At 49.7% G+C, this 13720-nt stretch overlaps 1 protein-coding gene across 3 annotated transcripts in view; it reads left to right on the forward strand.

The window, feature by feature from the left end:
• Nucleotides 1–8939, forward strand: part of USP48 (ubiquitin specific peptidase 48) — a 39715-nt gene extending 30776 nt beyond the window's left edge. For all 3 annotated transcript variants that reach the window (XR_014528745.1, XM_083514625.1, XM_083514626.1), the window contains exons 21-27: nt 1251–1357; nt 3816–3920; nt 4568–4723; nt 5239–5364; nt 6444–6492; nt 6943–6969; nt 7091–8939. Coding sequence is in view for 2 of the 3 variants with exons in the window: in XM_083514625.1 (XP_083370751.1) it covers nt 1251–1357; nt 3816–3920; nt 4568–4723; nt 5239–5364; nt 6444–6492; nt 6943–6969; nt 7091–7113 (593 nt within the window). In the remaining variant the exon portion in view is untranslated. The remainder of the gene's footprint in view (nt 1–1250; nt 1358–3815; nt 3921–4567; nt 4724–5238; nt 5365–6443; nt 6493–6942; nt 6970–7090) is intronic.
• The last annotated feature ends 4781 nt before the right edge of the window (nt 8940–13720 follow it).

Here is a 13720-nt window from a genome sequence, read left to right on the forward strand (position 1 = left end):
CATTATTAGTTGTTTTTCTACTTCCTTTATTACAGGAATCAAATGGTAATGGATAATAATAACATGAATTTGAATTTATACAATACAGAATATACTGTATGCTGTAGGATTTTGGTATTGGTCTGTGTTGTAAGCCATATTGAGGTAGCATTATTATCACTTCACAATGGAGTGGAAGGTTCACAGGCTGTGAAGGACTTGCTCACAAATTTATTGACAGCTACACAAATTATGATAACTAGGAAGTGGAAGGGGCAAGTAGAATATAAAATGGAAGAATGGTATAAAGAGGTGTGGGATGTAGCTATTAATGATAAATTAGCATGTGCCATTAAGGTAAGACGGGGAATACGCAGGAGAAATTATGGAAGGTGTTTGTAGACTTGGTACTGTTAACACGGGAAGGGGTCAAACCATCACAAGAGGTGTTGAAATTTTGGGAGGTTGGATAGTTACAATGGAATGGATTGGGGGTGGGGTGCACATTTTTATTCTTATTTATTTATTCTTATTACTTTTATCAAAAGAAAAAAGAAATAAATACTGTCATACCTCGGGATGAATACGCTTCAGGAAAAGCATTTTTGGGTTGCACTCCGCGGCAACCCGGAAGTAACGGAGCGTGTTACTTCTGGGTTTCACCGCTCACGCATGCGCAGACACTCAAAATGACGTCATGTGCATGTTATGTTCGCTTCAGGATGCGAACAGGGCTCTGGAACGGATCCTGTTCGCATCTAGAGGTACCACTGTAAAAAGAATTACATCTCATGCTCTTCCAGCTGGGATATCCCAGCCTTCATTGAGTTCTCTGTTACAGCACAGGAACCTCAGGTTAAGTACTTAATTCGTTCCAGAGGTCCGTTCTTAACATGAAACTGTTCTTAACCTGAAGCACCACTTTAGCTAATGGGGCCTCCCGCTGCCGCCGTGGTGCCAGAGCACGATTTCTGTCCTCATCCTGAAGCAAAGTTCTTAACCCGAGGTACTATTTCTGGGTTAGCGGAGTCTGTAACCTGAAGCGTACGTAACCTGAAGCGTATGTAACCCGAAGTACCACTGTACGTGAAGAAGAAGAAATGAAGATAACCTCTGAAAGATCTGTACTTTTTGTGTGTGTGTGTAAGTAAATAAAGGCTTGTGGTTGTTCTTGGTTTAGTGACATTGCCCAAAGTGCTTGGTCTTTGTAGAAACAGACCCCGCTGGTAGTTCATCGGCCTTTCTCCTTTCTTTGCTCCCCAACCTTCCAGAGCTGTGCTCAGAATGCAGAGAAGGGCTCTTGTGCCAGCAGGAGAGGGACCTGAGAGAGTATGCCCAGGCCACCATCTACGTGCGGAAAGTGGTGGACAACAAAAAGGTAGGCTCTGTCCACCCCACCCCGGCCTATTCTCCTGTGTGCTCTCTATCTCTGCTTCATAGTTCTGGCCTAATCCCTCTTTCCTTCTCTGGCCTTCATAGAATCATAATTGGAAGGGACCATGATAATCCTCCAGTCCAAACCCCTGCAAGGCAGGAATCTTTTGCCCAATGTGGGGCTTGAACCACTGAACCTGAGATTAAGAGTCTCATGCTCTACCAACTGGGATATCCCAGCCTTCATTGAGTTCTCTGTTACAGCACAATCCTCTCGGGGCCACCGGCATAAGGACTTCAGGAACTTCTTAGGTGAAATGTTGGGGAGGGACTGTTGAGCTGCAATGGAACCTCCATGGCCAATGGCAGTATATCTCTGAACAGCTGAGCAGGGGGAAGCAAACGAAAGGTGTTTGTCAAGCTTGTGTGCTTCCTTGGTTGGAGATGGAGTCTCAAGCTATAGGAACCTGGGAAGAGTTTTCTCTGGGGCCTTCTGCATGCAGAGCAGCTACTCCTCTCATAAAGCCAGGTTTCTAGTCCTCATGGTTCTGAGTAAAGGGCTGGTTTGAATAGGAAATTTCCTTATACCTTACGCTGAGCCAGATCGTTGGGGTCATCTAGGTCAGCATTGTCTACACTGACTGGCAGCAATGACTCTCCAGGGTCTTTCCCAACCGCAATGGGAGATGCTGTCAGGGTTTGAACCCGGGACGCTTAGCCTCAGCCCTTCCCCAGCTTTATATGGTCCTGGGGGAACTTCGGGGAGCTGCTGAAAGATGCCCACCCACCTCAGGAATTCATGATGACTCTCCCCTCTGCTGACATATGTCCTGGTGTTTCCGCCAAGGTGCTGGGAACCAGCTGATCACAGCAGAATATTAAGTCCTAGTGTGGGAAGGTCACAAGATCCTGTTGGGCAGGTTTCTGGAGAGGCTGCATGCAGGATCCTCTTCCTCTGCAGCTGCTGCTGTTGCAAAAGGGCAGAGGGCTTTGTTTGTGGGAACAGAGCACGTTGAAGGGCAAACGGCATCACCTTGGCCAGCGTAACAGAACGGCTGCAATCGGGCTGTTTCTTGGCAAGGGTCTCTCTTGGCAGGGAAGATCCGATCTAGGCTTCCGTGCCGTTTGTGTCCTGTGTTTTTGACACCTAGGGAGCGGGGAGAGAATTGAAAGACAGCATCAGTGGAAGCAATGGAGAGGAATAGCAAAGCAGTCGGTTTGGGTAAACAGGCCATTGCTAGAAGATCAGGGGCTCTTGTGGGCCTTTGGTGTTGCTGGATCTTATCTCAAAGCAAGTCTCCAAAGCTGATTAGGCTTCACATTTTCTAGTCAAATACATAAAAGGTAAAGGTACCCCTGACCATTAGATCCAGTCGTGGGCGACTCTGGGGTTGCGGTGCTCATCTTGCTTTACTGGCCGAGGGAGCCGGCGTACAGCTTCTGGGTCAAGTGGCCAGCATAGAATCATAGAGTTGGAATAGACCACAAGGGCCATCGAGTCCAACCCCCTGCCAAGCAGGAAACGCCATCAGGGCACTCCTGACATATGGTTGTCAAGCCTCTGCTTAAAGACCTCCAAAGGAGGAGACTCCACCACACTCCTTGGCAGCAAATTCCACTGTCGAACAGCTCTTACTGTCAGGAAGTTCTTCCTAATGTTTAGGTGGAATCTTCTTTCTTGTAGTTTGGATCCATTGCTCCGTGTCCGCTTCTCTGGAGCAGCAGAAAACAACCTTTCTCCCTCCTCTATGTGACATCCTTTTATATATTTGAACATGGCTATCATATCACCCCTTAACCTCCTCTTCTCCAGGCTAAACATGCCCAGCTCCCTTAGCCGTTCCTCAGAAGGCATCGTTTCCAGGCCTTTGACCATTTTGGTTGCCCTCCTCTGGACACGTTCCAGCATGACTAAGCCGCTTCTGGCGAACCAGAGCAGTGCACGGAAACGCCGTTTACCTTCCCGCTGGAGTCGTACCTATTTATCTACTTGCACATTGACGTGCTTTCGACCTGCTAGGCTGGCAGGAGCAGGGACCGAGCAACGGGAGCTCACCCCATCGCGGGGATTCAAACCGCCGACCTTCTGATCGGGAAGCCCCAGGCTCTGTGGTTTAGACCACAGCACGACCTGCGTCCCTTAGTCAAATCCTCTCTATTTCACTCAGACACACATACACACACACACACACACACAGAGAGAGAGAGAGAGAGAGAGAGAGAGAGACTCAAACATATACACAGATACAGACACAGATTTCTCCTTGCCCAATCTCAAGGTAGAGACCAGCATCTACCAGCAGCCTTATGACGCAGCTCTCATGTTTTTGAGCCTTCTGTGGCTGCGGTGAACTCTCGACAACCTCTGACTTCAGGTGCCTTTTCCTTTTTTCTAAAGGCGACTCACAGGTGTGCTGTTTTCCTTTCCTTTGTTTTCCCCTCGCGTCTGATGTCATGTCCAGGTCATGAAGGATGCCGCCCCAGAGCTGAACATGAGCAGCTCTGAGGCAGAGGAGGAGCGAGAGGAGGCCCGCCTGGAAGGGGAGCAGGATCCAGATTTTAACCAGGTATGTCCTTGGTCACCATTTTTTTTTGGTTTTAAGATAATTTGTTTCTCCTCCTCCTCCTGGCTCTGTGGATTGTGAACTCGCTCCTCATCTCTGCACCCTGGAACCGCTGAAAGCAAGTGGTCGAAGCACCCGATTTGAGGCCAGAATTAAAAGCATGTGCTTAAACTGCAGAACTCTCTCCCCCGGGAGGCAGGGATGACCACCAACTTGGGTGGCTTTAAAAGAGGATTGGCTCTGCCCAGCCTCCACAGTCAGAAGCAGCTTCTGAAGACCAGATGCTGGAAACCTGAGGAAGGGAGAGGGCTCTTTGTGCTTGGGTCCTGCTTCCCATAATGGGCACCTGGTTGGCCACACAGAGAACAGGAGGCTGGACTAGCTGGGTCCGCTTTGGCCGGATCCAGCCGCAGGGCTCTTCCGTTCTTAAAAATGTGTGGCCAATTCCAGCTGGCTGAAGGTTCATGGGACTTGGAAGTCAGACAGAATCTCAAGGGCTGCACGCAGTTTCCCCAGATCTGGTATTGCAGTTCATTAGAGCCTCTTAGATAAGAACATGGGGGGTGGGAGTAGGGATTTTGCTTGCTAAGTCAAGAAACAAACCTGCCTCTCTGGCAGTCGAGTCCAATGAGCTGCCTTCCTGCTTCCAGGCCAACAGCAACACGAAACGGCAGAAAATGTCGCACCCAAACTACATAGTGTACCAAAAGCAGGGGATCCGCCGAAGCACGCGGCACAGGAAGGTGCGCGGGGAGAAAGCCCTCCTGGTGTCGGCGAACCAGACGTTGAAAGACCTGAAAATTCAGGTGAGGCGGGCTTTGCCCTGAGCCCTGGAGGTGGCTTGCCTGAGTCCTAGCGGTCGGCGTGGGCGGGCCTCCTTCCTCCCCCAAAGCTATACTTGGGAATCTGTAGAAGCATAGAATTGTAGAGTTGGACGTGGATCTCCAAGGGATTGCAGCTAAAGCATCCCTGACAGATGGCCGTCCAGTGGGGAAAGAGAAAGGGTGATGCTCACCTTGAGGGTTCTGATCACTCTTTTTAGGCCTATGATCTTATTTTAAGATATTGTATCCTTCTCTTCCCCCCCCAACCACCTAAAGTGATAATGGGGGGAGCAGAGGAGTGCCCCTTTGGTTGTGGGTTGGGGCTGAAAGGGACAAAGCGGAGGTGACAGATCGGGGCAAGAGAAACGGAGGAAGCAACACGCCTCAAGTTTTTGCCGTGGGGAGAAGCACTTGGGTGTTGTGTTTCTTAAAAGCCATCTGTATTTGTTTTGCTGCCTGCAACGGTTGCGCCTCCTGCCCCTCATTTTGGCACACAGATCATGCACGCCTTCTCCGTTGCTCCTTTCGACCAGAACCTGTCGATCGATGGAGCGATACTCACCGACGACTCGGCGACGCTTGGCAGCCTCGGAGTCACTCCGGAGTCCGTTGTTTTATTAAAGGTAAGCCGGGAGAGTTCCTTGCCGGTAGGTGTGGCTCTCCTTCCACCAAGATATTTGTAGCAAGGTCAGTGGTTGTGTGCTGCAATGCAACCTGGCTCTTTCTGTGCCAAAAACTTCCAGCCTACCTACTTTTCAGCAGGAAGTTCAGGGGCAGGGACCATATCAATGGCTACTATCCACAATAGCAATGCTCTGTCTCAACTGCTGGAGGCAACAGTGCTCCAGAATATTAGTTACTGGGAATCACAGGAGGAGAGCGTTTCTGTTGCACTCGGGTCCCGCTTGTATGTTTCCCATTGGGGCATCTAGTCAGCCATTGTGAGAACAGGAGACTGGGCAAAATGGGCTATTGGCTTGATCCAGCAGGGCTGTTTGTATGCTTTCATGTTGGCTGAGCAGGGGCTGATGGGATTTGTAGACCAACAACACTTTGGGGGTCACCAGTTACCCCTTCCTACATTCATTCATTCATCCATCCATCCATCTGTTCCTGACTGGTCATAGTGCCCACCTGAAGCCTTATTTTGGCCTGGGTTCAGATTCCCCCCCTTCCCCTGCAAAAAGGAAGCCAAGAACACACTACCTTAACTTGTCATCCCCTCTGCCCGCCCCGGTCTGTAACTCATTTGGATCTTTGGGCTGCCTTGATCTCCTTTAACTTCAAGGCAAAAAACAATGGTTGAAGAAGAGCCGCTGGAAGTAAGTGCTGGTTTTCACTTCTGGGAGGAAAAGGTGGCTGGCTAGTGGTCCACTGCTGCAATTCCTGTTGACAGAGATAATTAAGTGGACCAGCCCCTTTCCTGGCTGAAGCTTTTGCAGACACCTTTATAAAAAGTCAGTAGGGATAAGCCACCTAAAGCCCTCGTTGCCACAGCTGTGAACAGTTCAGGCCAGGTTCCCAAAAGGGGACGGAACCGCCTTGTTTCTTTGTTTTTATTCTGGATCTGGAGTGCTTGGCCTGGAAATGTCGTCTGGTGACATGGAGCAGGAGTCCTTGTCTCTCTTTTGAAAGCACATCAGCCAAATTGGCTTAACAGGGCTCCTCTTCTCACGTCTCCCTTTTTCCCTTCTTCCGACAGGCAGATGAACCAATTGTGGACTATGCAGCAATAGATGATGTAATGCAAGGTAAGGAGAAGTTTGCACACACACACACGCTCCTCTGGAATAATCCCTGCTGCTTCCCGTCCAGTCATTTTTACCTATTGGAGTCGGGAGGCAGGAGGTGGTAACTGGAGCAAAGGGTCCAGTCTGAGACTGACTCACCCAGTTGTCAAGGGGTGGGAACGAGACCTTGGTCGTCGTCGTCCCCCCCCCCCCAAGTGCCAGGGAAAGCTGCCAAGAAGGCGTTATTGAAACTTGTGGGGAGCTGTAGCTCGGTAGAGCATCTGCTTGGCATGTCGAAGTACCCCGCATTCAGTCAGCATCTCCAGTTGGGACTGGGAGAGTCTCCCTGCCTGAAAACCTGGAGAGCCACTGTACGCAATATTGAACTAGAAGGCCCAGGGGTCTAACTCTGTACTATGACTAACCTCCACACCTCAGAATGTGCCTTGACCTGTTTGCTTTCCTTTGCAGTCTGCATGCCCGAAGAGGGATTTAAAGGTAGGCTTTGTTATCTTTTCCCTCCAGCCTTATTTATACCTTCCACCGTGTTTTGCTCTCTTCTAAGCTTTCTCCCCCCGCCTTTCCAAATTCCCCCCTTCCCCTTCCATTTACTCTCCAGGTACCGGTCTCCTTGGACACTAATGTTTTTCGACAACTGTGCCAGCAGCAGAAGTAACTGGGGTGTAGGGAGATGAGTTTGGGCTCTGGCTGGGCATTCCAAGAAAGGTGGACTTCAAAAAGACCAGCCAGCCGCCCAGCCCCCTTCCTGGAGGTGGGACTCCATTCTGAAGGGCCTTGGCCCCCTCACACACTTGCGCTGCAGGAGAGAGAGAGAGAGAGAGAAAGAGCTGTTCTTCGGAGGAGAGCTTCTGGCCTAGTACAACAGAGGTGGAGTGTTGAGCGGTTTCAAGGCTGCACCTCTCCGTTTTCCCCCTGCAGAGGAAGAAGGGTCGGCTTGTTGCAGCATCAGATCTCCCCCACCTCCCCTCCTGCGACCTTCATTTCTGGATCTGCTCTTTCAGTGAGGCAGGTGTTCGGCTCCCTGGCAGAGGTCTTTCGAGAACTTGCAGGATTTTCTGTTTCCAGTAGCCCTTGGCTTCCTCTGGCACTTCGTAGATATGCCCCCCCAGGATTGAACAGCCTGCAAAATCCCTTTCTAAAAGCCTGAGGTTTGGGGTGGGTATGGGGAGAGAGGCACTTATTCAGCCTGTTATCAAAAAACAATGCCCTCCTGTTTTGTTTTGTTTTGTTTTGTTTTGCTCTTGTTTAAGCCTTCACTTCCAACATATTAAGATGGGCCCCTGATAATTAATCATAGTGAATTATTCTCGGGAATAACTTGATTTATTTTGGACCACTTTCTCTGGTGGAGGGAAGCCCTAGTTTTCAGCCCTGCCAGATTGACCCAGGAGCCCAAGTGAGACTTTGGTGCAGCTGGAGGCAGAGTCTCCCACACACACTTGCCTGCCTTTTTCTTTGGGGTGGGGAGCAATGCACAAACGCTTCCTTAGACCTTCTGACACATATCCAAAAGAGCTTTGAAAAATGATGATGGTCCTGCACAACGGTCGGGGGGGGGGGGAGCGTTAGCATTTCAAAAGGGTGTGACAAGTTTATTTTCCCTTTTGTAACAGAGAGCTGTAAATTTGGTAGTCCTACTATACTATCTCAATTTGCTGTTCCGGGGAAGGCAGGAGAGGGAGCCTGCGAAATTGGCGGGGTTTTCCAGCTGGGGCTATGGGAGTGGGGGGGCGTTGAGGTTCGTTCTGGGTCTACCTTCGTGCTGGCCTTGGATCCAGTGAACAGCCCTGGGTCTTTCTTTTTAAAGAGGCAAAACGTGGCGCTGAACAATCTTACTCTTTCCCAAGGTAAAGAGTTAACAGTAATAATTCAGTCTGCCGTTGTGAGTGCTTTATAGAGCAGGCTGCCTTTCTCTCCATCTCCATCTCCTCCTTCCTTTCAGGAGCCAGGCCCAGAAGTGGTCTTAATTGTTCTAGATGGAAAGCAGCGATGCATGGACATCTAGCCCCTGGGAGTTCTGATATTTTTATTTTCCATTTACTTCCCCCACCACCTACCCACCCCCCCCTTTCCGGGTTTCGTAATATTTCCTTGATGGGGGGCGGGGCGGGGCAGAGTGTGTCTTAATTCACAAGGAAGACTGATCGACCATGCTGTGCTTGTATATATGTGTGCATACTGAGTGTGTGTGTGTGTGAGAGAGAGAGAAAGATGGAGACTGACACACGAGTGATGCCTAAATTGTACCAAGCCACCATTTCTGCCGGTCGCAGCTCAGCAGGGGAAATGGGCTGAAGCCTCACTCCTCAAGCTTGGGACCCTCTTCTTCGTCCACACTTGCAAAATGTTTTTGGACTAGTTTTCAGAGCCTTATTAAAAGTGTGTCCACATGGTCAGTCTTACCTTATTTGTACTGTATTGCATATAAAGCGTGTGTGTTTTTTTCACTTGCCTGCTCAGGTATTTTCTTTCCCCCCTGCACTTTTATAGATTCCTTATCAACCAGTCATGACAACTTATTTCTGTTTTTCTTTTAAAATTGAGGTTTAAGAGCTACACACACACACACACTGTTGATTGTCATCAACCCTTATGCTGGCTTGACTCGTATCTCACGTGAAGACACACTGGTGAAGCTTAAGGCATTGAAGCTACAACTTCCCTGCTTGTTTTCTCCCCATTGTCATGAAATGCATTTATTCCCCCTCTCTCTCACACACACGAATTTATGAGGTAGCCTCAGGCATTGCTCGCTGACAGAATTTAGCACACTGAAGTTTTGGTTTTGTTAACATTGGAATAAAAATCACAAAGCCTAGTAGTGAGTTAAGTGTGAGCTGCCTTCTCCAAGTCACTGCAGGCTAGCTTTTTGAAATAGTATATTGTTCAGAAAAGCGCACCCGAAATGGTCAAGGGATGGGAGCGACACCCCCGTGAGGAAAGGTTTCAACATTTTGAACCTTTTAGTTTAGAGAAGAGACGAGTAAGAGGCAACATGATAGAAGTTTATAAAATTATGCACAGCCGAGAGAGAGAGTAGATAGAGAAAATATCTATCTAGAATTCATGGACATCCAGCAGAGCTGAATATTGAAGGATTCAGGACAGATAAAAGAAAGTAACTGTTCATGCAGTGTAAACTATTGAACTCCCTTCCACAGGAAGCAGTGATGGCCACCAACCTAGATGACTTTAATGGCTATGCTCTGCCTCTCTGGTGATACTTCTGAATACCGCTTGCTGGACACCACAGAAGCGGAGCAGGCTCTTGCGCTCAGGTCTTGTGTACAGGGTTTTCCCCATTGGGGTATCTGGTCAGACGCTGTGAGAAGGTGATGCTGGACTAGATGGGACACTTGCCTGATCCAGCTGCCTCTTATATGTCCCTGTATATCTGTATGAGAATCTCTGCAGTGCCTGGAGACAGGCAGTCAGGTTGTGTATCCACAACTGCGTAGAGGAAGAATGACTCCTAGGAGGGGCGTAGAGAGAAGAAATGCCATGGTGTACCTGTAGCAGCAAAATTCTCCCCACCTGCAATAAAACGGGCCTCTCCTGCGTCTGTTTCTACAGCCACAGCAGCCGCTGTAACTCTCCCAATGGTTTGACTTCACCCCCAAAGGACCACTCCATTGTCTCTTGAGATGGATGGAGGCCAACAATGTCTGGGCCTGGTGGGAGTTGTACTCAAACATTGAGGAAAAGGCTGATTTCGTTTCTGCTTGTTGGTTGTAGGTGACAAGGAGACTTTCCTGCAGACAAGTCTCTTAATCACTCCATCCTAGTACAGTGGTGCCTCGGGAGACGAAAAGAATTCGTTCCGCGAGTCTTTTCGTCTTGCGATGTTTTTCGTCTTGCGGGGCACCACTGTAGTGGATTGCATTCATGAAGAGTGGCTCGTGGTGCCGAGATGCTCGAGCAAAAATCAGAATGACACAACTTACTCTGATGGTGGTTTTGTGATGCTGCTGGGAGTGCGAGTTTGCCTTCTGCCAGGATCTGTTGTACCTTGCCGATTGGAGTTACCGTAACTGGTTTGTGTTTTGTGCACTTTCCTGGAAAACGTTTTGGGTGTTGGAAGCAACATACATATACATACCCAAGGCAAAGATCACGCCTGAAAGGGGGAAGGGAGCAGCTTCTCTCATCCCTGTCGTCCTGCCTCAATGGTTTGTCAGCCTGAGTTACAAACTGCCATGTGTGGATGAAGCAAAAAAGCTTATACTATGAAGGCCTTTCCAAGCATGAGGGTCACTTGCCCCCCCTCTCGGTTACCCACGGTAGCCACAAGTCAACAGCAAAGCTGGGGGGTCGTGTGGCCAGGATTTGGCACGGATTAATGCAAAAAAATGATGTCCCTTTTTAATAAACGGAATAACCTCCAGCACCATTTTGTTGTCTGTGATGCTGAAAGATTCCAGCCTCTGGCGCCATTATTTCCTCCTGACATTTGCCCTTTCTAGATGGTACCTCTCTGCATTTTCCTCTCTCCTCTCCTGCAGTAAAATTCAACTGCGATAGGTCTTCCACAGATGACCTGCCTGATGTCTTTTTTTGTTGTTGCAGGGGATGGTTTTTATTTTGGAGATCAAAAGGGGGATATTTGAATCATCTAGACAGCATCTTAAAAAAGTAGAGACATCACCTTGCCGACAAAGGTCCGTATAGTTAAAGCTATGGTTTTCCCAGTAGTGATGTATGGAAGTGAGAGCTGGACCATAAAGAAGGCTGATCGCCGAAGAATGGATGCTTTTGAATTATGGTGCTGAAGGAGACTCTTGAGAGTCCTATGGACTGCAAGAAGATCAAACCTATCCATTCTGAAGGAAATCAGCCCTGGGTGCTCACTGGAAGGACAGATCGTGAAGCTGAGGCTCCAATACTTTGGCCACCTCATGAGAAGAAAAGACTCCCTGGAAAAGACCCTGATGTTGGGAAAGATGGAGGGCACAAGGAGAAGGGGACGACAGAGGACGAGATGGTTGGACAGTGTTCTCGAAGCTACCAGCATGAGTTTGACCAAACTGTGGGAGGCAGTGGAAGACAGGAGTGCCTGGCGTGCTCTGGTCCATGGGGTCACGAAGAGTTGGACACGACTAAACAACAACAACATTTGAATCATTGTCTGTGTTTGCCTGTAAGAAAGTCCCCAGCACCAAGCTGAAAAAATGACAGTACTATTGACGGGCAGCAAGTGGTTCCCCGGGGTTTCAGACGGAAGGGGATCTTTCCTCAGCCCTACCTGCACAAAAAACCAGGGACATTCTAGATGCAGAGCAGGTGTTCTGAGCTGCAGCTTGCCCTTTAAGACAGGAAATTCCCTTATACTGAACCAAGCCCACTGTACTGCCTACACTGGCTGGCAGCAGCTCCCCTGGGTTTCTGGCAAGGGCCATTTCCAGCCCTCCCCGGTGATCTCAATAGGCCAGAAGTCTCTGCTTTTGCTGAAATGGTGCAGTGCTTAGCATGTTAGACTAGGCCCTGGGAGAGCAGGGTTCAAATTCCCACGCAGTCGTGAAGCTTGCTGGGTGACCGTGGACCAGTTGCTGCCTTCTCTCAGCCTCGCCTATCTTGCAGGGTGGTTGTGGGGGGAGAGGAGGGGGTGAGCCATGTACACCACCTTGGAGGAAATGTTAAGATCAAAATGCAGTGGAATAAATAATTTGCTTGCAGAAGGTCCCAGGTGAAATCCCCACGAGCACATTCAGGTAGAGCTGGGAATGCCCCCTGCACAAAACCCTGGTGCACAGTTGCTGCCAGCCAGCGAAGACAGCACTGGTCTAGATGGGCCACAGGCTTGCCTTGGTTATAAGCAGCTTCCTGGGTTCATTCCCAAGTTGGCCGGCAGATGGTTCAGATGGGGAGCAGCTGGCTTTGTGCCGCAGGGGCGACATGTTCACCCATCGAGGGAGATGAAATGGGAACAGGTCCTTCATCCTGTTGATTTGGCCCTGCAGCTTTTTCTGCTTGTGAGTGCCGCAGCTTCCTTGCTTCGAGTGGGGCTTGCCACCCCTTCGATGCCAGCATATTGAGATCAGATGTTTTGGAGTGAAGCAGGAACGCCGCACAGCTGCCTTGGGAACAGTTGAAAGCGATCTGCCTGTGATTTGCATCTCATGAATAAACCAGCGCTCGTTTGCATGTCCCCTCTCCCACCTGACTGTCTCCCTTCCCTTCAAAAGCGCCTCGCATTCCCATCCTGAAAAGCTTTGAAGCTGTTTTTTCTTTCTTCTGAAGCCTGCCAAGTGCTCTCTGTGTGGTTTTGATGGCCCATCCAGGCATCTTTTAGAAGACTGCCAGGGAGCTTAAGAGAGGCAGGAGGATATATTTGGCCCCAGCGAGGCTTTGGTACAGGCTGGAGAGAGGATGAGATGAATTGACCATTTGCTCAAAGAGGAGCCCTTTGATCTGAGGCTGCAGTCGCTGTGGATCGTTGCAAAGTGAGCACCTGCTTCTCTTGAGAGCAACAGGAGTGCCTGGCTGCAACTGGGTCACGTCAAATTGGGGACCACTTAGCCCCATGGGTAGGCAACCTAAGACCCAGGGGCCGGATGTGGCCCAATCGCCTTCTCAATCTGGCCCATGGATGGTCCGGGAATCAGTGTGGTTTTACATGAGTAGAATGTGTGCTTTTATTTAAAATGCATCTCTGGGTTATTTGTGGGGCATAGGAATTCGTTCATTTCTCCCCCCAGTATATAGTCTGGCCCCCACAAGGTCTGAGGGACAGTGGACCAGCCCCCTGCTGAAAAAGTTTGCTGACCCCTGACTTAGCCTAACCTCCTGTTCTCACAGTGGCCAGCCAGATTCCCCAATTGGAAACCCCCAAGCATGACCTGGGCACAACTCCCCATCTAGACCAAATGGCTGGGAGGCTGCCTGCTCTTGATAGTGTTATACTTCCTCTCAAGGAGCAAATACACAGCTTGGGGGTCCTGGATCCTTGGCTGTCACTTGAGGTCCTGAAAGACCTACATTGGCTCCCAGTACATTTCCAAGCACAATTCAAAGTGTTGGTGCTGACCTTGAAAGCCCTAAACGGCCTCAGCCCCGTATACCTGAAGGAGCGTCTCTACCCCACCATTCAGCCTGGACACGGAGGTCCAGCTCTGAGGGCTTTCTGGTGGTTCCCTCCCTGCGAGAAGCGAGGCTACAGGGAAGCAGGCAGAGGGTCTTCTCGGTAGTGGCACCTGCCCTGTGGAACACCCTCCCATCAGATGTCAAGGAA

Source organism: Podarcis liolepis (assembly GCF_965112155.1).
Source record: "Podarcis liolepis genome assembly, chromosome: 7".
Taxonomy (NCBI): domain Eukaryota; kingdom Metazoa; phylum Chordata; class Lepidosauria; order Squamata; family Lacertidae; genus Podarcis; species Podarcis liolepis.